At 38.1% G+C, this 24749-nt stretch overlaps 3 protein-coding genes across 10 annotated transcripts in view; 1 reads left to right on the forward strand and 2 right to left on the reverse strand.

Moving 5' to 3' along the window:
• Positions 1 to 24749, forward strand: part of LOC132198045 (uncharacterized) — a 101282-nt gene that overhangs the window by 28718 nt on the left and 47815 nt on the right. For all 8 annotated transcript variants that reach the window (XM_059621775.1, XM_059621774.1, XM_059621777.1 and 5 more), the window contains exons 3-11: positions 13552 to 13659; positions 14495 to 14892; positions 15579 to 15766; positions 17571 to 17688; positions 18064 to 18161; positions 19294 to 19892; positions 22127 to 22629; positions 23055 to 23507; positions 24105 to 24195. In XM_059621775.1, coding sequence (XP_059477758.1) covers positions 14644 to 14892; positions 15579 to 15766; positions 17571 to 17688; positions 18064 to 18161; positions 19294 to 19892; positions 22127 to 22629; positions 23055 to 23507; positions 24105 to 24195 — 2299 coding nt within the window. In that variant the 5' untranslated portion in view covers positions 13552 to 13659; positions 14495 to 14643. The remainder of the gene's footprint in view (positions 1 to 13551; positions 13660 to 14494; positions 14893 to 15578; positions 15767 to 17570; positions 17689 to 18063; positions 18162 to 19293; positions 19893 to 22126; positions 22630 to 23054; positions 23508 to 24104; positions 24196 to 24749) is intronic.
• On the reverse strand, positions 8070 to 9216 carry LOC132198447 (uncharacterized). Its single transcript, XM_059622513.1, has 8 exons — positions 9118 to 9216; positions 8876 to 9062; positions 8792 to 8814; positions 8695 to 8733; positions 8509 to 8635; positions 8362 to 8459; positions 8246 to 8306; positions 8070 to 8193 (listed from the first exon to the last, which is right to left on the reverse strand). The coding sequence occupies exons 1-8, from the start codon at positions 9214 to 9216 to the stop codon at positions 8108 to 8110; spliced, it is 720 nt and encodes a 239-aa protein (XP_059478496.1). The 3' UTR covers positions 8070 to 8107.
• Positions 9702 to 10901, reverse strand: LOC132197609 (uncharacterized). The gene is made up of 8 exons (XM_059620989.1): positions 10775 to 10901; positions 10538 to 10721; positions 10459 to 10481; positions 10366 to 10404; positions 10184 to 10310; positions 10035 to 10129; positions 9900 to 9963; positions 9702 to 9843 (listed from the first exon to the last, which is right to left on the reverse strand). Exons 1-8 carry the CDS (start codon positions 10871 to 10873, stop codon positions 9758 to 9760), a joined length of 717 nt encoding a protein of 238 aa, XP_059476972.1. The 5' UTR covers positions 10874 to 10901; the 3' UTR covers positions 9702 to 9757.

The following is a 24749-nucleotide window of genomic DNA, read 5'->3' on the forward strand; positions in this document are numbered from 1 at the left end:
AAATGCAAAACCAAATTATCACCGCTTAGTGTGTGTTTGCTCACAACAAACTGCCTTCATGAATGGGACGCGTGTCGGCGGATAACGAACCGACACACACAGAGCTCAAAACGCGATTATCATCTTCTCCTTTCACAAACGTACATTCGCTTTTTTATTTATGCAAAAGCGCCGGCGGCAGTTTTTGCACGATAAATAATGGCCCGGGCAGCAACTGATGAAACCCACCTCGAATATATGTAGTTGGCGCAAAACGGCGGCGCGCACACAGTCAAATCTCGCATGATTGATTACTGGCTGTCTTTTCGGCTGTATCGCGCGCGCGGCGGGCCAGATTTTTGATAAGATTAAAAGCGGGTCGGCCGCGCCGAGCACGTCAAATTGAATCTGCGCGATTATGGTGATTTTTCGCTCGGTCTGCCACGACGTTTTCACTTCATTTCGGCGCAGCACTGACTCCCGACTAAGCAGGAGGACGAATTTGCATATTCCGCCGTTAAAAGTAAATCGCTTGACTTTTCTGATTACCTTATTTAGGAACGCATAATCAATTGCTGGAATGAAAAATAGGGCACGTTTCATTCATTTTTTATTTTTGCGATGAAACGCGAAATATTAAACGGTGCAAAAATTTGTTTTAAACAAAATCTTCTCATCAATTATAATTTGACGATAGGGAATTATAAATTAATGGGGAAAATTATCCATCTATTCAAAGCTTAACTTATCGTTATCAATAATGATCAAGAAGAAACGCTTCGTCATTCCTTATTTTATTTAAGAAAACTTCAAGAGAATGAAACATAGATTGAAGCAGAGAAAAAGTTTTGAAAGATTTTTTTATTTTGAATATATTTATTTACAAATTGGTTCTATCTTTGGATTTGGAAGTTTTCAGTTTATGAACTTTATGAAGATTCTAACAAAACCGTGGACTTACTACAGACTTTCTACAGAATTGTTCAAATCTGAATTTCATAAATATGAACCATTTGATGTAAATATTTTATAAAATTAAAAAAAAGTTAAAATCATACAAAGAAATTCAAATTTTGGCCAGAAATGTCCCACAATAATATTTAAAAAATTACAATTTTCATGAATGATTAAAAAATTAATTTCCATTTAGTCTTATTTGTTTGATTTGAAATACAGTTGGCTTTTCCTCAATGAGCTTTCCACAGCCAAAACTGTAGAGCAGGGAACAGTTTTTCCTTGTTGTAACAACTGGACTAAAAAATACATCCAGGAACAGCCGATCAAATTCAATTCAAATCACCATGAAACTTCTACCATAAAATTTCTTATAAAAATGGACAAATTTTTAAATTGACAGAAACCTTTTATTGTAAAATGAAATCTTAAATTTTTTGAAAAAAAAGTCAGTAAAAATTTAAAATAATTTCACTTTGCTAGTCTATTTTGCTTTCCTCTGTTAGGAAACATTGAAAAAGTAGATTTGTTGCTCCACTTTTGCAACTAGATAAAGAGGCGGCCTGTTTTTATTAGGTCACGAGATGCGATGTAGACACGCGTGTTTTTGTGCTGTGAAAATTTCTCATTTCGTGCATGCGTCTGCCTCTCTCTCGCGGGTATATAAAGCAAGAAGTACACAAAAATAATGAGAGAGTTGTCGTCGTCGGGAGTTGGCGAGAAGTAAAAACAAAATAATGAACCAAGTAGTAGTGCGTGTACATACATGGGGTCGTCACACATGGCACGAATCGCTGCTGTGCTGTGCACTTGTCTGCGTTTTTAATGAGGAGGGCGCCTCTTTCAAAACTCTTTCCCTCTCGACGCATCCATCCTTTTCCAGAAAACTCTGACATTTTTCTCTCAAGGAATTTTATTAGAAATAATGCGCGTTCCGAAGAAAGACGGTGAAATTAATTTCATGGAGACAAAAGAGAGACGACAAAGAGAAAGAAGGATGGAAAAGAATAAATAATAAAAAAAAGCGAAAGAGAGAGAGATCGGAAAGTCTGTATATGTGTGTGTTTGTGAAACAAACAAATAGCAGCTGGAAATTGGCACTTGAACGAGCGGGAGGAAAGAAAGAGAGACATCACCGTCGCAGTAGAGAGCGGTGGCGGAAAATTCCTCTGGGTGGCACTTTTAGTAAATAGGCAAGGAAAACACAGTCCCCCCGCCTCACTCTCTCTCTCTCTCTCTCCGTCTCGAGGGGCACGTGCGCTGCACCGAAATCCACACACGGAAGGAAAACCGCGAAATGGCAATCTTTTCGCGCCCAGGATTTGCCAGCTGGATCCAACTTTGCCGATGCAAAGCCCCTCTGCGTGCGCGATAACACGGAAAGAAAGTGTATAGCCCCAGGTGGAATCCTCCGATTCCAAAAAAAGCAGAGTGAGAATTGACTATTTGCAACCGCGCAAAACTTTTCCAGATATATATACCATAATCTCTCCTCTCTCACGTTTGTATTTTTAAACATAAAAAAGGGCGCACCGTTGTTTCGCCTCTCCCTTTTGTTTGCCGAGGATTTTTTTGTGTATTTTCGGGGGAAATATTTACTTTTTTACTCCTTTTAGAAAAACCTTAAGAGATTGATAGGCTTTCACTGATTTTAGAAGTTAAATTGTGGAAATGGGCTCAAGTAGGTTCAATTTCGATTGTTTTATTACTTTCCCCTCGCTAAACGTATCTTGCATGAAATGACAGCTTTTATGGGAAATGAGAGGATCCCCTGTTATTGATTTCTGAGGCCGCAACTGAGATTTGACGCTCCCCCAGCCTGCATTTGAGGCGAAAAGGTCAGCCCAGCTTTTGAAATAGTAGTTCTGTGATACGATTGTGCTAAATCAACAATGGAGATTCGCTTCAAAAAGTGCTGATAGCTAAGCTGAAGTGGACCTCTTCCCAGTTCAGAAACTGTGAACCATACGCTTTAGCCCTTGGAAATCAATAGCAAAAATGAACAAACATTTTTATAAAAAAACGAACTCACTCAGTGCCAGAAAAATATTTAGTTTCTTCCGCTCTTAAATTTTATTAGCCTACAGAAGTATTTGAAATGTTTTAAAAATTGCGTCTTCCATTTTTAAAATTACTAATTGTGGGAATAAAGATATGGGAAAGAGGCTTTTTTATTTCATATTGTTATTTATTTAATTTATCTATTTTTTTTTTTTGCTAATTTTATGGAACTTAAAGCAGACAAATAATATTTGTGGACAATGCTGATTGCCAATTTTTGTTACTATTTAATAAGAAAGCGGTAAAAATAGAACAATAAAAGGCTTGAAAATTAAAGTACCTTGATTTCTGTACAAGAATCAGTGCTGTCTAACTGAAAATTCGGAAAACTATCTTGAAAAAGAGGTTGCTAACGATAGCATCTAGTTTGCTTGAGGAAAGAACAATGCAAGCGTTTATAATATTTTATTCATTATAACCTAGTTATATTTAATAATATCATCATTGGAATGTTATAAAAAAACGAATAAATTAAAAAAAAAAATGGAACATCATACTCTTTTAAAATTAGTAAATAAAAGCAAATAAAATGAAAATATAATAGATTTTTTTCTGAACTTGTAGACTGTAGACCTATTTGATTTATAAAATAAAAAATAAGAAATTATTATTTCTTTATTTTTATTTTTAAACGACCTAAATACAAATTCTAGCTTGAAAATTGAGAAAAATTTACTTTTTAGCTGCTTTTTACCAAACTAGTAACGAAATTGAACGAAAATCGAGTCTAGACACAACAGCTGGAGGGCCTAGAGGTTCCAAAAGTTCTTGGAACTTTCAAATGCGAGACAGGCCTTTAATAATCGAATTTATGAGACTGGAAGGAATGCGTGCTCTGTGTGGCTTGGGCGAATCGATTGGGACGCCGGAATTTCCGCGGTGAGCCAGCCGGGGCCGGCGGTTACGCAAAGTTTCGCCGAGTGCCATTGCAAGCGAGACCAGCACGAGTTTCCGAGTCCGGCCAGCTGTTCCGCGGGAGAGCAAAGCATCCCTCCTACGCAAATATCGATTATCTGCCGATGCCAAGGTGCGTGGAAGCGGTGCAGGTGCACTTTTATTGGAAATGCCGCGCGCACATAGACCGGCCTACCCACCTTTTTATCACGCACACGGCGACCCAACCACCCACACGCGGCTTACTTGACCTTTTCCATCTCGCTCCACCACCACTGAACTCGCAAAGTGAATATAACCTGATGAAAATCGAACCCCTGGCTGCGCTCATAAAAAATATCTTGCTCGTTAATTCACCGCCGCTTTCGAAACCGGCCGGAGAGAATCTCTTGGTGCGGCGACGCGACGAAAAACTCTGGGGGAATTGAATTATTGAGACGTTTTATTTACCCCCGGATCCTTATATATTGGGTGCCGGGTTACTCATCCGTTCGCCTCTCCCAAATTAAGTGGAGATGGCCAACTTTTCCGCTTTTTTATATATCGAATCTACGCCCCGCACATCACGATCGACGTCCGACTTTATTATACCCATTCGCTACGGCCCATTTGATTGACGGTTTCGTGTTCTTCTCGTCCCCACCCTGCCTATAAAACGCGATACAAAATTTGACTAGCAAGCACGGTTCGTTTCTCGACGAATATGATTTGCACTGATGGTAACATTTGATTAGGGTTGGGGAACTTTGAGCACAGTGACGAATTAAAAAGGTGCAAATATGCAGTCTTTTATTAGCTTCCCGTGTATTAAGAGGGCAATCTTAAATTTTTTTACTTTAATTAATAATTGATTAATTAATAACCATTGAATGTCTTTATTTTCATCATCAATGCTTTCTATAAATCAATTCCAAGATCAAAAAATTCAGTGAACTGAAAAATAAAATCACATTTGTTTGCGGATTTTTAATGCTCGTTTTCACATCTCACCAGAGAAACATTTTATTAAATGGTACAAGGAAAACTCGGTTTATAAATATTTATTTTGTGCTTTAGGCCAAACAATTAAAAATGTATACATCAAAAAGTGAATTGACTTTAATTCCCGACGCTAAATTTCATAATTCCCTCTTGAAATGGGTTATGCAATTTTGTGTATTATTGCTGGCAGTTTCGAGGAACTGCTGAGACATGAATTTTCAAGAAGAAATATTATGACGCCATTAAGGACCGTACATTCGCCGACTGCTCTCCGAGCACCATTTGTGTATCAAATATTCTTGAAGAAAAGGGAAAGCAAATATGAGGACGCGAGAGTGAGGATGATTTTCGCTGCTCACAAAGAGATTGTTAAATGGCGAGTCACTTTCGAGTGATTTTCGGCTCGGCTTTCATTAAGCACTTTGCCAAATTAGTTTTGCGCACAACAGCAGGCTTTTCACTCTCTCTGCTCTCACTCGCAAAAAGCAATCCTCTCGTGTTAATTAATTAGCCCCCGACTTAACGCTAATTTATGTTGCACGGAGAAAACGAGACGACGACGACAGAACTCTCGTCCGTGCAGGTCCTGCGAAAGCAACTTCAAGTGGTGCACTCGGTGACAAAGCTGCGCCGCCGCCGCCTCTCACAGAGGATTGTAAAGATGCTTATCTGGCGCCCTTGTGCATTAAAACTCGCAACATCAAAAGTGGCACCGCCGACGATAATTTATAATGCACAAGCCAACACAGAAATAACACTCGTCGAAATATGACACACTTAAACCTCTTATAGTAAAAGTAAAACGATGCATTTCTCGTGAATAAATGTCAAAAGAAGAAAATTTCGGGGGAAAGGTGAACACAACGCGAGACGCGGCGGAAGGGTTGCTATTTCTTAATGGGCCGTAAAACGTTTATTGTCTCCGCGCGCCGAAAGTTAATGAACGCATCGTTTTTATAAAGGCTCAAAATTTCTTGCCGAACAAGTGGTATAAACGTAAAAAAGCGTCCCTGGTAAAGCGAGATGACTCTTTTAAAAAATGATCTACACCTGCGTCAAAATTTTGACTTCATTTTCCAGTTTTTTAGGCAATAAAAGGTCATTCCAGGAGACGCTTGGAGATCAAAGTGCAAGGTAGAATCGGTAGAATCAACCTGTTTTGTATCTATTTTAAAAAAAATTTGACATTTTCCAATTTAATCAGAGCTGCTGTTTGCTCTCAGAGGTCTTTCGTAGGAAGGAAAAGGTACTATATTATTGAAAAATGCGATTGCCTTGAAGCAGAAAATCGACTTGTTTTGACGAGAAGGAGAGCTGGGCGGGTGATATGAGAGATAGCGGAAAAAGGAGCCCTCGTTTGTACTATGTAGTAACACATGAAATACATATAGACAACTGTATATTTATATACAAAATGTCGCTTCTTCCGCGAAACGAGTCACTCATACACTTCAAACATCTCCAGAGAGAGATGAAACAATTCAAAAAATCCGTCGCTCTCTCCCGGCGAAAGAGAGTCTTCGTACCATGGTGTGTACATAAAAAAATCGCGGGCCAGGAATTCACGGAGAAAAGAGAGACGCCGGTTTGCGGTGATGAAATTCTCCTGCGCGAGTTGTCAGCGCCGGCAGGCAGGCAGGAAACACTGCACTGACTGCAAATATAAACTGAATAAGAATCGGAATGTCAGCGCTCGGTGTGGAGCCGGAATTCAAGGGAGATACCTACCCTTGACGTGTTCGACCCACCTTGCCTGTATGTGTGCGCGTGACTCGCCCTCCCGGTGGTGGTGAGGGTAAATGAAAGTGCTCTCCCCCGCGCGCCAGCTCTCGAGGGCTGCTCCTTCAAGGGTTGCCAGAACCCTCGCAATTACACGCCGTCCAACACGTGAGGGCTAATTGGGGTTGTGCTCCTCGACGCACCTCTGACGAAAAAAATATGTATGTGACCGACCGAGAGTACATCTTGGGGTATATGAACTTGTCAGCCCCTGAGCGCCGCGTTGCCACTTCTTGCGCACGTCTCTCTCCCTCGATTTTCCCCCGGGGCCAAATCTCGGAAACGTTCCTTCAGAAAAAAGCACCGATTTTTTAGTTTCCTTGTCAATTTCCATCATTTAGTGGCGGAGAAAGCCTTTTATTAAATTGATTCGCTTGAAAATTTATTCTGAATGTGGATCTTCGCAAAATGTGCACTCCTGATTTAAAATAAGTTAAATAAATAAAATTAAAACCACGATTTTCGACTTTTTGTTGTGTGAAAATTATTTTTCTTATTTTTTGAAACAATTTATTTTTGCCATTTATACTCTAATATTGTTACTTTTCCGCATTCTAGTAAAACTTAGAATAATATTTCTAGCGCATTGATCTATTTAAGAAATATTATATCAATTTTTGAGCTAATAATCTGATTTTGGAAATTTATTTTTAACCATGACAATTAAATTAAAGGAGGTTTGAAAATTTCTTTAAAATTTTGAATGGTCAAACTGGCGTAAAAGGAGTTTTTAGTCCAACTATTGGCAGAACCAAGGGTCTAAAAGTAAATCACTTTCAATCTCCAAAGACATTGCAAATCTTTCTTACATACCCTGCAGGGAAAAATACGACGTAGCACAAATCATGATAATTTAGAGGTTTGACTTTCGCTTTAGTTGAAGTAAATCACCAGCTACCCTATTTAATGATGGATGTAACAAGAACATTCCCGCTTGTTAAAAAGTTACAGCCATGGAGAAAAACCAGTAGACCATCCTCTTCGAATTATTGCCCATCTTCACGCTCAATTCTAACTTGGGAATTTTTCAAATTAAAAACTTAATTTTATAACATAATATTGAACTTCTATCTGCACTTAATAAATCCTTGGTTTGATTCATGCTCTAATTTGTATCCTTTCACACTCTCATTGGAAGCCATCAATCGTCGGCTTGGAAAATCCGCCGTTTCAGGACGTCACTGCCGTAATTTACTCTGCTTGTACTGTCAATGGCTGCTACACAGCCCTCGCTCGTATTAAAAATCGCATGCCATAAATCCTGCCATGCGATTCTATGCTCCCATTTCCCGCAGAATACGCATAGTGAAAATTGAAGGGAAATAAATTTTAAGAGCAGAATGTGATTTTTAAAAATTTATCCGTGTTTTCTTTAGAATATTTTAATAGAAAATTTACAACAATTTGACATTATCACGAAAGCTCTAAATTACATCCAGTTCTGATCCAGTTAATATTTTTAAGAGAGCTGAAAGGTTTCAAATATGGTTCCAGTCCTGCAGGTTTGCATGGTGAGGCTGGTCGAATTGCAAATATTGCTGTTTGCTACAAAAAAAAATTAAAATTGTACATCTTAAAAGAAAATCAATATTTTTACTCCATTTCTCGAAAATTGCGTTTATTGGATAGTTGAAGACATATAGTTTGTCCAAAACTTCCTATTTTTTTTTTCTTTCATAACTTTATATAACTTTTATACTTTTTTATGCTTACCGCCCACGCTTTATAAATTATGCACTGTGTCATTAGGAACCATTTAGGATCACAAGACTTTTTGAATTGTTTCGAAGTAAACTTTGGAATGTTCAAAGCTAGAAATATTTTATATCAAAATTTTCCTTTTAGATAGTTAATTTGTACCTGCAAGACCGTCCAGGCATAGTTGGAAGTTTGTAATGAATCGCATTCCCCAAAAGGTTCTTTGATTGGGATTTGTGAAAAATACGGCAGACAAGACTTCAGTGTTAACAGAACCGTCAGAATTAACCTTTCATTCCATAATTTAATACGATTTTGACAAGTCAAACATATTTCAATAAAAATTACAATTTGCCCGTTTTGGTTGATGAGACATTCAAATATGCACTGAAAAATGGTTCAAACTATAATGATAAATTAAAGAAAGGGAAATTTTGAACTTTACTGCTTGACCAGACAGTTGGTCCTCTGAAAATATATTTACATATAAACGTAAAAATAAAATTATTCAAAACGTTTTTAAATTTACGAATCTTCTTATCATTGAGATTCAGAGCATTGCTGTTTTTCTTGTCAAACATTTTGTTGAGTAAAAAGTGCGTCATGTAGTTGGTGGTGTCACCATTGCCCTTGCAAGTTTTGAAAGCCACAGTGAACTGGGCGGTCTTGTTGTCGTAAATAGGGACAATGTCGGGATCATAGCAGATTTGCAATTTCTATACATTTTTCCCAGAAATTAATAATAAATAAAATCCTTTTGAGGAATAGTACCTTGTAATCTGGGGCGACGCAGTCAGGTGCCTTGGTCGGTTTCTGCCCAAAGGCCGCGCAGGCAAATGCGAGCAAAATAACTATGAGGCTCGTTGTCATTTCACAGAAAAGTGATAAAAGTTAGATTAAAAGCGGCCTTTTATAAACGGCATCACCGCCGGATGTTTTGGCAAATGTCAAAACTAAGCGAAATTTATATGTTCAGGTTGTAATAAAATTCGTTCCAGCTTTTTCCTGTGGTGGGCTTCCTTTTGCATTTTATCATCTGGTGAAAATTGCAGCAAATATTTATAAATGATTTGAATTTCACAAGAATTATTTTGAAAATTTTGTAATCGTGACAAACGCTGACGTTATACTTATTGTTAGTTTACCTTACAACGTTTCTCCCGTACAATTATCGGTGTTTAAATAAAAAAGAAAACTTTCCTCAAAATAACAATTTTTAAGGCTCCATTAAATAAAATAAAATATGAATTGATTTATTAGGATGTTTTTGTTTCTTTATTTTTTTAAATGGTTTTGGTTCATGAAACTCGTGATAAAAGAAAAAAATTATGCTGATATTGCACATTGAGCTTTTATTCCGCGAAATTCATATTTTTTAGTAAACTAAGAATACCGCCTCTGTGTCTTTGTCCTAATCAACATTGAGGCCCTCAAAGAAACTACCAGTCCTGCAGGTGTGCATCGTCTTCAAGGTTGTATTGCAAATCGCCTTAACATCTGCGCCACAAAATTAGTCTCTCTGATAAAATTTTATCGTGTCTCTAAAATTTTACCCCATTTTTCAACAACACCAGAGTCGATAGTCTGGTTATAAACGTAAACTTCGTCCAGGATTTGCTAATTTTTATGAAGAAAGAAAACGAAATAAAGTCATATTAGTAATAAATTTAATAATTTTTTTTTCATACCGCCCAAGCCTTAAAAATCGTGCACTGAGTCATCAGGAGCCACTTTGGATCGCACATTTTTTTCTGTTTGTTAACGAATTTTGGAATATTCAGATCTGAATTGAATTAAAATTAGTTCAATCTCCATTTAAATTAAAAAAAATTCTAACTAGTAATGGCCTGCAAGCATAAATCAAAGTAACCACTAAATTTTTCTCCCCAGAAGGGATTTTGATTAGGGTCGTTGATGATATAATATTCCAAAGCTTCTTTGCCAATTGTACCGTTGGGAAAATTCTAGATTTATTACTCTATTTAAGATTTTGAGAGTCTTGTGAAATTTTTTCTTTACAATTTGGCCAGTTTGATTAATGATGCACTCAAAAATGCACTGAAAATTAATTAGTTAAACTTGAAAAGAAATTCAACACTAAATGTTTTCTACCGCTTGGTCAACCACTTTATCCTCTAAAATAAAGTAAAGATTGATTAACAAAAGAACAATCAAAACAATCATAACAAACGAATTTTCTTGTCTGCCAGATTGAAGGTGTTTGTTTTCTTGTCAAACATTTTGTTAAGTAAGAAGTTCATCATGTAGTTGGTGGTGTCCGCAGTGCCCTTGCAAGTTTTGAATGCCGTTTTGTACTGGGTCGTTTTATTGTCAAAAATCGGGACAATGTCCGGGTCATAGCAGCTTTGCAATTTCTACATCAATTTTTGGATGAATTTTTAATAATGCGAAAGGGTGAAAAGCATACCTTGTAATCGGCGGCGACGCAGTCGGGTGCCTTGGTCGGTTTTTGCCCAAGGGCCACGCAGGCAAAAGCGAGCACGGATACAATAACGAAACTCCTCATCTTTTTTGCAGAGTGAAGCACTTTGATATTTCGCTCCTTTTATACTAAAACTGAACAGGTTGAACAGGATGTTTTGGAAATGACGATGAGAATTTTCATTTCGATTTTCTTTGTTGCTGGGATTGCCGCCCATCGGGCACGTCATTGCGTCCATTGACTTTCCATTGACGTCCGTTCAAATTTGAAATATCGCTTCAGAAAATTTATAACTTTGAAATGGGATCAAATCAATTTTTATTCTGACCGGGATTATTTAATTTTAATTCAATTACAACTTTCGTTTCTAATTATAACAATACTATAATTTCATAATCTCATATTAATCTTTATAATTATCAAAACGTGTAAAATACTTTTGAAAAATTGTTAGCGGTTTATATTTTTGTTTTGTTCACATTTCAAAAATATGATCTGGGGTCGAAGTGGGTAAAGTCGTCAGGGGAGATATTGAAATGAAATTGGCGCCACCTGGAGATGAATGGGAAGGGATAACGCAATGCGGCGGTCAGACCCACTGTGGTCGATTCGGTCATCCTTCGGCCGGCCTGAGGCTGCACGCACACAAACACAAACGAGCGTACATGTAAATAGCTAAGGACAACATCAGCACCAAGCGTTGGAAATAAGAGAGAAAAATCAATGACAATTTTTTATATAAAGTCTATTATAAAATGTGCCTCAAAGATAACTATCAATAGTTGATGTTTAGAAATTTATTTGAAAACATTATTTGAGTTTTTTTTTTCAAAATCATGGTGGTTCCTCAATGACCCCAATTGATTCAAAAGTAAAGATTAAAGAAGAAAATTAATTATTTGAAACTTTTAATTTATTTAATTAACAGTTTGATTTAAAAAAGTAGGCTGCAGCGTTGGCATGGAGACCTTGAAAAGCCGTAATAAAAACCTTCAAACGGGACAATTGATGGCATTGAATCGCCAGCATCGTTGCTTCCTGTTTCACAAAACGGCCTCGCACCACAGAACTATGACGATACTATTCATTGTCATGCTCAGGTATAATTATGTCGTTTCAATGCAGGATATTTCGACATTTCGGTTTTCAACAATAATGTTCATGAAATGTGAAAATCTAAATTTCAACAAAAAAATTTAATTTGAATAAAATAAATTAAACAATTTTGAGAGTTTTCGGGAAAAATTTCAGTCGTTTATTTGAATGCAAAAATTTGTCAAAATTAATTCCCAATTTTTTTGAGATAAAACATCAATTTTTTTATATTTCCTTTCACTTGATAAGATCATGCGTAGTTGGGTTGACGTGGTGCGATATAATTATGGCTTAATTTACAGTGATGAGTGTTGGTGGGCACAAAATATTTTGATTACACGTCGCGATCGAGAAAGTTGATAGGCAAATTTATGGGCGTCTAATTAGCTTATGGGCCCAGCGGCGTGGCAGGCGTCAGATTCGCCGCTAAACGGAGCGGGCGCCTGTTGTGTATGCAGCACACGCTTTTTACAACACACGCGCACCATGCGGGTTGCAGGACAGCAATTTATCATCGGGCTGGTCGTTGCGGCTTTCGCGCTACTTTGCGAAACCCGTCCTCGTTTGTGCCCGGCCTTCTTTTTTTTCCTTCGTATGATGAATTTGTATCTCAAGTGTAGTTAATTTCAAAAGGAAAACGAGCGAGCAGTGTTGCTGTGACTGCGGGAAAAATTCCGTCGCATGACTTTTTTGCCCAAACTCGCGTCATCTTGACGTCGAATAATGGTGGCGGATCAGATTTGCAAGTTTTTCGCCTCAAAAGAAGACAAGACGCCAAATTGCCTTGACTTTTTCCACCGCCGGGGTTAAAAATGATCTGCCAGAGATGGATTTGTCAAGGAAATACAGTTTTTGAGAGGAGTCGCAATGGAATTTTTACAAAAGAATGCTTTGAAAGAAGACAATTTCCTTAAATCATACTACACATTTGCAAGTTGCAGTAATTTGGAGGAAATCTTTGAGGGTCTTTAGAAAATTTGATGACTTCAAACTAATGTTTGAAGAGGGCTGTAACTTTTTAATGGGTTGCTTTACTTTTCCACGTCATTAGAAGAGACACGAGTGTTCTACTTGGAGCCAGATGGTTTCGTATTTTCCTCAGAAAAGTTTACTTTCTGAAGGTTTTTGTTTGTTTATAAGACAAACTAAAAATACCAATAATTTATTAAAAATTTTAAGCAAACTTCAAATTGCTAGCAATGTCATGTCATGTAAACAAAAAGGTCAAATTTCTAATTGTTCAAAAAATTGCAATGAATTTGAAATCTTAAGCCTGATTTTACCATCTTGATATCTGAAAGAAAAAGATCTGAATAAATTAATAATTTTTTTCCTTTTTCAATACAAAAAAATTTAAAAAACATCCTATTTCAAAGCTAGCCCTATTTTCCTAATCTGGAAACGAATTGTGCTTAGAAGCGAATTTGAACGCTCGGTTTCTGTTCTGCAAACTACGCTAAATCTGAATAATCTGATCCGTTGTGTTCTTGAGAGCTGCGCTAACTAATAACTATCAGTCAAAATTTATGCGGCGCTGAGGTTGACATGTTTTGATAAGGCACATAAGCAGCAACACGCCAACTAACTAACTGTGTGCTTAATTCGCTTAATTCCGCTGTCGCGTAATTAAGAGCGACGCACTAACTTGCGGTTCTTGCTTGTTGCAGATTGCAGAGTGAACGTCTCCAAGAGAGAGAGAGAGAGAGAGAGAGAGAACAAGCTGCTTCGATCATTGCTCGGCGGCTCACCCCTTCCCTCACGCGGCCACGACTTTCGTGAGTTCTTTTTATTGTAAAAATACACACATTTCTCTCTTCGCGGTGTCAAACGAGAATAATCGATGGACTAACACGCGAATTACACGGGTCTCTCTCACAAAGTCCATAAATTGCAGCTCCTTCTCAGCCAACACGCGAATCGTTTCATTTTTTATTTCCGCTTTTTTTTCTCCGAACTACAAACGAGAGACGTTTAATTGGGCGGCTGCCAATAAAAGGAAAGCGTATAAAATTTATTTATTCATTTTCGCAGCTTCTCGTCTCTTGGAAAAGGACTATAAATTTTCAAGCGTCTTTGACTCTATTTCGGTATTAATGAGATATTTTTCACCGTTTTTTCATCATATAATTTGGAAGGAAATCGATTGTCTGAAAAGAAATTATGACTCAAAATTTTACAACTCACTTGCCTTCCAAAAGAGAAATCAAGTTTAATGAAATTAAAAAATAGTTGTGCAAAAAATGCTAACTTTCGTAAGCGAATATTTTTAATTTTTTTAATTAAAAGAAAAAATAATAACAAAATAAGTCATATTTACGCATTTATTGCATTTGTAAATAAAGTACCTTGGTCTTTGAACAGCTGAAAATGTTTCCAAAGCTATCCAGAATGAACTGCCAGAGAACAAGCCAATTTTGCTTTTTTTTATATTTATTTTTTATTTTTTAAATTTTAAATTTTAACCCAAAACTAAAAATAGATGATATGAAATTTTTAATGAAAAATAAGTAAATTGAAATTTCCAGAACTCTAACTAACATTTTATGGGAGGAAGAATTGCTTGTCTAAAAAATAATAAGAAATTTTATTTTTTGTTTTGGCAAATGGCAGGTGGCTGAACGAAGAACAATGACCAATTTCGGCCAGGGGCAAGCAGCAGCAGCAGCGGAGGCAGCAGCGGCGGCGGCGGCACATCCCCCAGCAGCTCTCGGAAGTTCCTGCAGCGACTGGACTCGAAGCAGCGCGTGCCGTCGTCTGTCATGAAATCAAATTTAGCCTCCATCCATGGCGCCAAGAAGGAAAGAAAGTTATCCACTCCGACCATCATCCACCCTGTCAGGTCCGCCGCCCCCGGCCTGCCCCCCGTGCCGCCCAGAAACCTGGCCAAAGGCCCGTCGCCTCCGCCGCCACAGGCGACCGACCCGCCCTCCCAGTCTGCCTCCGAGGTTAAGTACCCTTTCGGCGTGCAGAACGACCTGGGCCAGGTGATCCTCGGCTCTGCCTCCAAGGTTCGTTCAATTTTTACATCAAATTTTTACAATTCCTATGAATGATTTTTATTTTAAATTAAAATCATTTTTACGTTATGAAAAACTCAAAATATCAAACAATGAAGAAAAACAAAGAATTTTTTAATTTAAAGGTCGCCTTTCACTAATTAATTCATGAATAGTTTGGGGAAAAATAGGTGCCAGAAGATAAATATGAAAGTTAATAAGCTTTAAACCCGCTTTTTAGTAATTTAATTTTAAATATTTAGATTAAGAGCAAAATTAATTCAATTAAATATTTTTTCTTTGCTCTACCTATATATTTTTTTATAATTGTTTTGGCGCTTGATTTTATATTGGCTTCCACAATTTAGAATGTAATTTTTCATTTAAATTCTGAGTTGACAATTTTCAAACGTGATTTAGATGTCAAGTTTTGAAACGAGTTTCAGCCGTTCCGCGGCGTTAAGCGCCCTTTTCCGTGCCAGAACAAAAAGTTTTGACACCGGCTGCATTTCTTTTGTGTGTGTGTGTCACTTCGAATCACGATAATCGCGCTCTTTCTCGCTCGGGCCACACACATTATTTTCATAAAGTTTGGCGTGTGGGCGCCGCGCCGCAACAAGCTGCCGTCCGGACGGCCGGCCGGCCGGCTCTTGATGGCTGCGTTTATTGACGTTTGTTTCTTTTGTTTCGGGGTGCAGGAGGTGGATCGGCAGGAGCGACCGACAAACTACCACCTACTTCACGAGTTGGGCCTGACGGCCTCGTCGTGCCTCGCCAACACCCCCACCTCCCCTCCCTTGACCCCGGGCCCTCCCGCTCGACCACACAGCCGAAGAGATCTCAGCCCATCAAGACTGTCTTTCCAATCTGCAAGTTTACAATGCAGGTAACTCTTGAAGCTACAAGTCCCATAAAAAACCAAACGTGACTCGGAGGGGAATCATCTCGTAAATTTCAAAGCGTCGACTGGGGATGAAAGATTTATACTCACTTTTTGAGGCGTGCATAAAGTTTCTTCTGCTTACATAAAATGTTTAATTTCTCGGAAGATTTATGGAAATTAAAAAAGACAAAGACGATTCGTTTGCGGACTAAATCTTTGAAAATCTTTATTGTATTTTCTAATCTTTTTTTTTTTAATAAAGTATATTTATTCAAAATAAATTACTCAATTTAATATTTTTATTCTTATTGTTATTATTATCATTATTATTATTATTTTCACTACTTAAATTTCTTTGCAGAGAAACTTTGTGTTTAGTGTACCAGATTGACAAACAAATGCTAAAACCAGTTAAACAGATTTTAGAACGCACATATGACCATTATTCAAAGGTGTTGAATGATCAGGTCAAGAACAGTCAAGAAGATGTTTTGTAAATGAATTTTCTGACTATTTTGGTCATATTAATATTTTTACTCAATTTTGGAGTTTTTTTTTCTTTTAGAATTTGAAATCAAATTTTCCACCATTTTTTTTTTCATCATAATCTTCCTGAATAAGTCTAATGGCTGATGTTGATAATATTAAGGTTTGTAAAATTCATTAGAGGCTGAAAAACTGTTTTTTTTTTAGTGGCTTAAACAGTAAAAAATTTAATTTTAGCTTTGAATCTTGAATCAAAATTTAGTCGTTGAAGTTCAAGTTGATTTTTTTAGTTTGCTTAAAAAAGAATAACTGAGAAAATTTTATGTACAGAAAAAAAGGGTAGCTCTCCGGGCGCGAAAAAGTGAGGGGCGGTTAGTCCGTTTGTTTGCACGCTTGTTGTAAATGTGCCTTCAGCTCTCATTGGGTGTGCGTCTTAAATTTCCGTTTCTTTGACTTAGACGGTATATAAACGTGTATTATTATGACAGGAGATGAGGCAGCCGGTCTCTCGCGTGCACCGTGCCCTATTTCGACGCAGAGTGAAAACTCTTGTAACCTGTCGTCGCGCTATTTCAGCGAGAGAAAGAGAGCGGGGTGCAATGGCTCTCTCTCGGCCGCCCCCGCCGCGCCCCACTGCTCTCTGCGCTCACGTTTTGTGCAAGTCATTTTTACAAAATGCTCTCCGACGCGCGATATATGCGGGCCGCTTCTCTTTTGTGTGTAATGCCTGCCAGAGATACTCATATTTTTTGTCTGGCCCGCCGACCGACCCTTTTTTTATGAATATACGCAATGCAAATACGGCCAAATTGTGCGCGCTTTAAAAAAATTACGTAATTACATCGCAGCCACCGACACGTAAGTGGATTGCACTCCTCCTATTGCGTTAAATATTCACATGTGCTTAAATATTACAATATGGAACCTTTTTAACAAAGAAAAACTACTTTAAATTTTTATTTTGCATCAAAATAATCGTATTTTTTAATTGAAAACTATTTTATATAAATCCGTCTTCTTCGTGAATGCTTCAGAGGCAGAAAAAGGGAGGGATTTTGTTCTTTGGCTCGATTCACCGCCAAATGAAATGCGACACTCGTTTCCTAATATTTTCCGCCAAATTAACTCGCGCCGCTCTCAGTCAAACAAACGATTACATTACAAGGCAAGATTCGTCAACATTTGCAGCAGACAAACACATAAAATGTGAAACAGATTCTTTCGCCCGCTTTCGCGAGTACGTACGTGATCCCGCAGAGCAAATACCCGCACCCGGCCCGGCACCACCAGCAACGCATTAAAAAGCAAATTGATTTTGCAGCCTCGCATCCTCCGCCACAGACTTGAGTCTGGAAGCAACTCAACTGGAAAGAGCAATTCGTACAAACGATACTCTACGGGTCAAAAGATTTCTTGATGTTCATCACGACAAGTTCCAGGTTTGAAAACTTACAGCATTTACTTGGTATTGAGCCAAAATCCTTTTCTTTTTAGAAACAAACTCTAATTTTCAATTGTTTGAAAAATTTTAAGCTATTAAAATCTTTAATCGCGATAATAAAATACTTGAATTTTTTTTACTTTGTAACAACTCAATCAGCTTCTTCCAAAAATATGTTCAAATTTAAAGATAATTTTTTTTTAATAATCAACAAGTTCCCTTTGATATTTTCAATGAACTTTGAACTCATTTTGAGCATTTACAAAGCGAGTTTTGCAATCGCTTAATTTGACAAATCACTGAATCGCAACTTTCAGAAGATCAATCAAGCGTGCGAACTGGTTGAAAGTGTGTTTGTGTGTTTGCATTTCAGGTTAATTTACATGGCAGCATTTTGGATAAGTCTTCCAGCGAGACGCAGAGTCAGGATGTGGAGATTCTGTTGCGAAAATCAAAGACCCTCATAGATAGGTGAGTTTTGCGTGCGACGAGAGCCGGCTGCACTAATTGATTTCCTCTGGCCCGGCTCAAATTGGCTTTTCGATGGAGGCACTCATCAAACAAATTAGAGAGAGAGAGAGAGAACATAGTCCCTGTTCGTCGCCTTGCTGCCTTTCAGCCTGTTTGCTCTGCCGCTACTCGGAGGCATTTTTGCCCCGGGCCTGCGTTCTCTATTTGCACAAAATCAAATTATTGCGCCAAAGAGCACGGGATTTTGCATTAACGTGATATTGTTAACATTCTGCACTCACCCTATTATGCGATACGTCTGGTACGCGACGGCCTAAAACTTTTAATGAACGCGCGCGCGTGTGTGGTTTGTACGCAAAGGTGGTGTGTTTTTCAGTCTCTGATTTCATTATGTGATGCCCTCGGCAATATCCTTTTATTTAATTAATGAAACGTTTCAAAAGTGAAGGTTATTCCTTTTCCCATTGTACGTTTCCTGCACAAAAGAGTGGATATGCAACCCCAATACCCAAGTGCCAATCCGGTTGCCTATGCAAGTTTAAAAATTTCCCTTTTGCCACGGAATTTATGTTTTGGAAAACTATTTAATAGGAATTTTGAGTCTGGCTAAATCCTCTTTGCACTATAAGGATCTCAAATAGGCTGGTGAATAACTCATCTTGATTTTTAATTTTCCCAAAAATTCATTCGGTCAACAGGTCTTTGGGAATTTTTGTCATTTTTTGTTCAAAAAAATTCCATTTTCACTCTTGTTATTTGATGTAGCTTATTTTGTGAAAATTTTGTTTGCCGTTTTATAAAAAGTTCCTCTTTGATTTTGAAAATCAGTGTTGTCAAAATTATAATATGAAAAATTTAAATAATCTTCAGTATAGAATCTTAAAAACTTTCTCTGAAAAGATTTTTTTAACGAATTTTTGCATTACAAAGCGATTAAAAACTTCGCCTTTTTATTAAAAAAAAATCCTCAATTCCTCACCAGTCTAGAAAACTAGAAATTTTTAGAGAAAATATTTTTTCAGAAAAAAAAACTAATTTTCCGGCAAATGTTTTCCTTTAATTGAAAAATGATGTAAAGAGAATTTGAATGGTAAAATTCTAAAAGATACTTTTGCTTTTCTTTTAAATTCAGGTTAGACGCGAACGGAGATGAGCGCGAGCCGGAAGTTCCTTCGATATTCATAAACGCTTTGCACGTGGCGGTGATGCACGGGTCGGTGGACGTGGTGCGGCTGCTGCTCAAGTACGGTCTGGAGCCGGACCAGCAGGGCTCCAAGCCCGGGGGCGAGTTTGGCGGGCGGCTGAGCGACTCTGGGGCCAACCCAAACGTGCTCACCCCCGAGAGTCCCTTCAAGAAGCGAAGGGCGCACATCAGCAAGTCGCTGCCGCGGCAACGCTCCTTTTCGCTGGACAGCGAAGTCGACCTGACAAACTCGCAGCGCTTCCTCATCGAGCGCCGCAGCGTGTCGGTCAAGTCGAGCCCCAACATCTCACAGCCGCCCCCGCCACCCCCAGAGGCCGGCCCGCCCTCGCCCTGCCTCCTCTCGCCCACCGACAACGAAAACCTGCTCAGGCCCGTCGAGAGGAGCATCTTCGCCGAACTGCGCCGCTCCAGCGAGATCTTCAAGAGCATCCTCCTCAATTTGTCCACCAGGGACGCCACCCCCGCCACCGTGGGCCCCAACGACCCCAATCTGCCCAGGCTCAGCAGAACGGGAAAGGAGAGTGGAGGTAAGAACATTTTAATTTCAACTCTGCTAATTTTTGTTTTCAAATTTATTATTTTTTTTTTTTTTTTGCAAAAAGTTCTTGCATTGATATATATAATTAGGAAATTGTTTCTTCGTCTAATTATTCCAATCAAATTGCTTACATTCAATTAATATTAATCAATTTATTTGAAAGAAAGGGAAGTAACTGCAAAAAAATTAAGATTAAAAAAATATTGTTGTACTTTCTTCTCAATCGCAAAAATGTTGCTGAATTTCGGGGCTCTCAATCAATTGCAATTTGTACTATTATTATTTTTATTCATTTTATTTATTTATTATTTTCAAATTATTAATTTAATTTTTACATTGCAAGAAAAACGACTGTTAGGAGAGAAACATTAAATTAATGGTAAATTGTAATTAAAAAATTTGAAACCCTTTAGGTTAAAATTGGGGTTAGTCACAGTTTCAAACTTAGAGTGCGATTATCGCTGTAAATTTTTGCGTATACTCGTTTTTGCAATCCTCTAAATATGAGTTAGTAAATGAAAAAGAATTTCAAATTTGTCCGCTTTAAACTTTTAGCTTTTGGATTAATGGAGTCTGCATTCAGTTGAGCTCATTAAGAGCGGCTGCTGCATAATCGGAACGCGCTCTCAGCCGTTTTATTAACGACCCGTTTGAACCTTTCACGCGCGCCGACAATAATTGCCTTGTGAGGTTGGGGCGGTGTGACGCATCGTTTTTGCACGTCAGTCATAATGTGCCTGGTTGTTGTATGTATTTTCCTCTGCGTCCCATTTGCATAACCCATCGTCATTTCTGCAGTCAATCAACGCAAAGTGTTTTTGTGTGCAAATTATGTTGCTTTATTGTAGCTGCCGCGAATTTTGCCAGTTTATAATTACCATCATTTTCGCGATTGCCCATCGGAGCGGACTAATTATCGATTGATAGTTTGTAAACAGCAGAGACTAAACCCATCATTGTGAAATATTTGATTAATTAATGTCAACCTCCATCGAGAATAATTTGCTTCGACTGCTGGCGGCTTTTTTTCAAATCATTCTGCTGATCCAAATTAGGTTGCTGCGATTCGTTAGCACTCAGTTAGCAGAGTAGTCGATTCGATTTTCTTTCTATCCCTTGTTCCGATGAGTCCCGCTGGTGCCACCCAATTTCGATAATTGGCCATTCATTTGATGGCCCTCGCAATTAGCTTCTTCTCGCCTTTCCTTTTCTACAGTTTTTAACAAGGAGAAGCGCAATCCCTGTGCTTTTAAATGTATAATTGGGCCCTTTTGGAAAAACTGCAACTTTTCCACGACTGCTTCCTTGTTGCTTTTTATTACAACTTGTAACTAAAAGACACAAGGTTTGACTTCTTAGTCGTCCTGATAAAGAAATACATTTTTGTAAAAGACCAGTTGACAATCTTTAATTAATTAATCCCAAATGAATAAAATCCTAGAAGATCTTTTTTAAGATTCAAGTGTTTGTTTTGGAATACCATAATAACTGTCAGTTTTTAAAGTTTTCGAGCGGCAAATGCAGCTTTATTCTCTATTCAAGCTTCTGTTTTAACAATTTTTTTTTAATAATTTTTATTTATCAAAATTTGTTAATTGTGTTCCCTGAAAGTAATGAAAATAAATTAAATTAAATGTGTCAACTAATATTTCATGTAAAAATTCAAAAATTGAGATGTTTAAATAATTAAATATTTATTTAATTATTAATTTTATTTATTATTAGGAAAATTGCATGAAATGTACCAAAATAAAATGAGTAATGTGCCCATATTTAAATGAATAATTATTTACAGACTGTTAAAAAAATATATTTAAAAGAACAAAAATATAATATTAATAATTTGTTAAATTAATATTTGGGTACAACTTATAATTGGTTCCTGTTGTTTGTTATTTCCGTTTTATCAATTGATATTATTATCATCGTTGTTTATTTGTTCACAACAAATACATTGTTCACATTGAATTGTTGAAAATAATTTATTTAAATAAAATGTCAGACAAAACGGCACCACCAAAAGATAAATCAAGATAAAAATACATTGTATAATATTTTAAATAGTTTTTTGTTCAATTTAAAAAATAAATTAACATCTTCAGCATATATCTTTGCCTGTTATATTTTCAGTATTCAAAATCTATGCTGTCATAATTTACAAAACAAACTTAGTTTTCCTCTCCTCTCCATCTTTTAAATTATTTTAATAAATTCTTCTTGCAGGCTCTAGCAAGGGTTCTGCGTCGCCCGTGGAGAGCAGCATTGCTGTGGATCTGGCCGGTCTGCTGGCCGCCCACGAGCAGCGGCGCCTGGCCGCCTACCAGCACGACGCGACTGGAGGCGGCGGGGGCAGCCACCAACGCAACCACGTGCTGCACGGGGCAGCGCCACACGGTGGCGCCGACGCAAGCTACACGTCCGAGTCGTCCGTGTGCTCGTCGGACACAGACGACCTGAACGGAGGTGTGACCACCCTGCACCTGGACATCTCGGCGTCGGACGACCACTCGAGTCTGTTGCGGCTCAACCCGCTGCTTTCGGCCGACAAGGTCGATTGTCTGCACGCGCACGTCTATACCAAGCAGTACCTCTTCTCGCTGCCCACCCTGTTCCTTGCGTGCGTCAAGGGCCACGCCAGCCTCGTCTCCCTCCTGCTCAAGTACGGCGCCAGCGCCAACACACAGGACGGCTACGGAAACACGCCGCTCCACATCTGCCTTTGCCAGGTAGGAACAGAAAAGTCCAAAATTCCTTCCCATAAGAACTTCGATGCCAATAGTTATTATTTTATTAATTTTTTTAAACACAAAACTGGACTTGGTAGTCTATCATTTGGAGATGCAAAATAAATATTTTTTTATATTTATTATGATCAATCACCAAAAATTGCGGAGAATAAAACTTATACTTTGATTTTATATACTAAAATAGAAAATAGATAGACCCTTAGATATAAAATCGATAAAATCCATAAGTTCAGATAAAAAGTAAAATTTAGATTTGAATGTAACTTTTGCACTTTTCTGATACTTTTTTTATTTACTTTTCTTTTCACGTTTACAATCAGATTTTATTTTTTTTTGTACTTGTACAATTTCGAAAAAATTATACCTTGATTAAGTAAAACAAATATATATCGAAAAAATAACAGGCCAATATTCCGTGGGAATGTGTACTGGACCTGCTGGAGCACGGCGCGCAGATCTCGATTTGCAACCGCTCGGGGCTGACACCCTTCGACCTGGCGCCGAGCAGTCTGGCCAAACTGCAGTACCAAATGCTGCTCGACTGCTGGGCCGCGTTTCGCGTGACCAACAATGCGTCTGTTCCCGCAACGCAGGCCGCTGACCCTCAGGCGCAGGCACAGTCGGACAGTTCGCCGCAGCAAGTCACTGCGCAGGCGTGCGGTGCAGGTCAGTCTGGCGCGCCTGCGCAGACCATCGTGTCCAAGCCGCAAGGCATCTTGCGGCGGATCCACGAGGGGCTCAAGGCCAGGACCGACTCGGAGGAAGTCAGCTCAGCCTCTGCGGAAGTCCTGCCCGGCATTTCCACCGCTGGCTCAGTCAAAAGCAAGGGGAGCAACCCGGAAATCTCAATTTCCAAGGTGAGCAAACTCCTACTATCCCTTAATTGGCTGAGGCTGAAAATAATTTTAAAGTTTTCAATTTATCTGGACTTTTTTTTTAAATTTTCATTCATTGTTGAGCTCAATGTAGGTACAGAGTTAGGGGGGATATGGGGAAAAAATAAATTTTGATGTAAATATTTCTTAATTAATTGAGATTTTCCTAAACGACCTATTTTCCCCTGAATTTAAATTGTTTTGAAGATTCATTTTTTAGAGATTATTGCCAAATAATTTTAATTACTGAGTGATATCCAATATTATATCAAATTCTCAATTCAATTTCAGTAAATTAAACAAGCAATTTAATTTTCAAAAAAGTTTAAGAACCACTTCTTTGTTGCAATCCGGTAACTGGATAAGTGAAACACAAATCGGATCAGATTTTGTTCTTATATCCCCAAATCTGAGCATGGAAATCGCGTACATGTTGTACTTCACCGCACGGCCTGGCCCTAACATTCAATGGTCGAGGATTTCAACACTGTATGTACGCGATTTCCAGCTCGCTCTCGCGTGGTGTAATGTTCTTTATGCGTGGCGACGAGGCGTGTTATAAAATTTTCTCGCTTGCAGGATAATCAAGACGGTATCAGCAAGCAAGATTCGAGAAAGATAGCGCGACGAAAAGCAATGAAAGAGAAACATGACCAGAATTCGCAAGCAGGTAATAAAAATAATAATCATACACACACGCGCTGCTCCGACCCTAGTTCCCATGTAGACGCACTCTTATGAATTATTATTAGCGGCAGTGTACATTGTCGTTAACCAGAGATTAGCTGCGGAAAAACTCTTTATGGCCCAAAACGCGGCATTCCAGGCCGGTCTGTCTGGCGGAATAACAAGTAAATGCACCACTTTTGAATAAGAATTTATAATTTTTTGTATATATTCGAGTTGCAATGTGAAAACTTTTCATTATTTGAAAAGAAACCATCTTAAATTTAAATAAAGACATTTTTATGACATTAAGTTTATTAAATTTTATTTTAAAATTATATACATTTAATATTTTGCATTTAAAATGATTTATCTTTAGAAAAAAAAATTTGTTTGAAGAAGTTGACACTCGAGGAGATGATCATGGAAATGAAGATTCGGGCTTTTCCTCGTTGCAAAAAATTGTTTTTTATTCAAAAACAAACGGCTCTACCAGTTTCGGTCACGGTCTGCGACCCTATTTCATGAGCAAGAAAAAATACAAAAAATCAGCAAAAT

This window comes from Neocloeon triangulifer, unplaced genomic scaffold (assembly GCF_031216515.1).
Source record: "Neocloeon triangulifer isolate White Clay Creek 2 clone unplaced genomic scaffold, ASM3121651v1 ptg000012l, whole genome shotgun sequence".
Classification (NCBI taxonomy): Eukaryota; Metazoa; Arthropoda; class Insecta; order Ephemeroptera; family Baetidae; genus Neocloeon; species Neocloeon triangulifer.

Excerpts from the sequence above, each read along its gene's own strand:
- LOC132198447 (XM_059622513.1), bottom strand. The coding sequence starts at position 9,216 with ATGACAACGAGCCTCATAGTTATTTTGCTCGCATTTGCCTGCGCGGCC. Across the intron at positions 9,063-9,117 it reads GCGTCGCCCCAGATTACAAG|AAATTGCAAATCTGCTATGA; the intron begins GTACTATTCCTC and ends AAAAATGTATAG. Across the intron at positions 8,636-8,694 it reads TCAACCAAAACGGGCAAATT|GTTAATTCTGACGGTTCTGT; the intron begins GTAATTTTTATT and ends ATGGAATGAAAG.
- LOC132197609 (XM_059620989.1), bottom strand. The coding sequence starts at position 10,873 with ATGAGGAGTTTCGTTATTGTATCCGTGCTCGCTTTTGCCTGCGTGGCC. Across the intron at positions 9,964-10,034 it reads CGATTTTTAAGGCTTGGGCG|CAAATCCTGGACGAAGTTTA; the intron begins GTATGAAAAAAA and ends CATAAAAATTAG. Across the intron at positions 9,844-9,899 it reads TGGTGTTGTTGAAAAATGGG|ATGTTAAGGCGATTTGCAAT; the intron begins GTAAAATTTTAG and ends TTTGTGGCGCAG.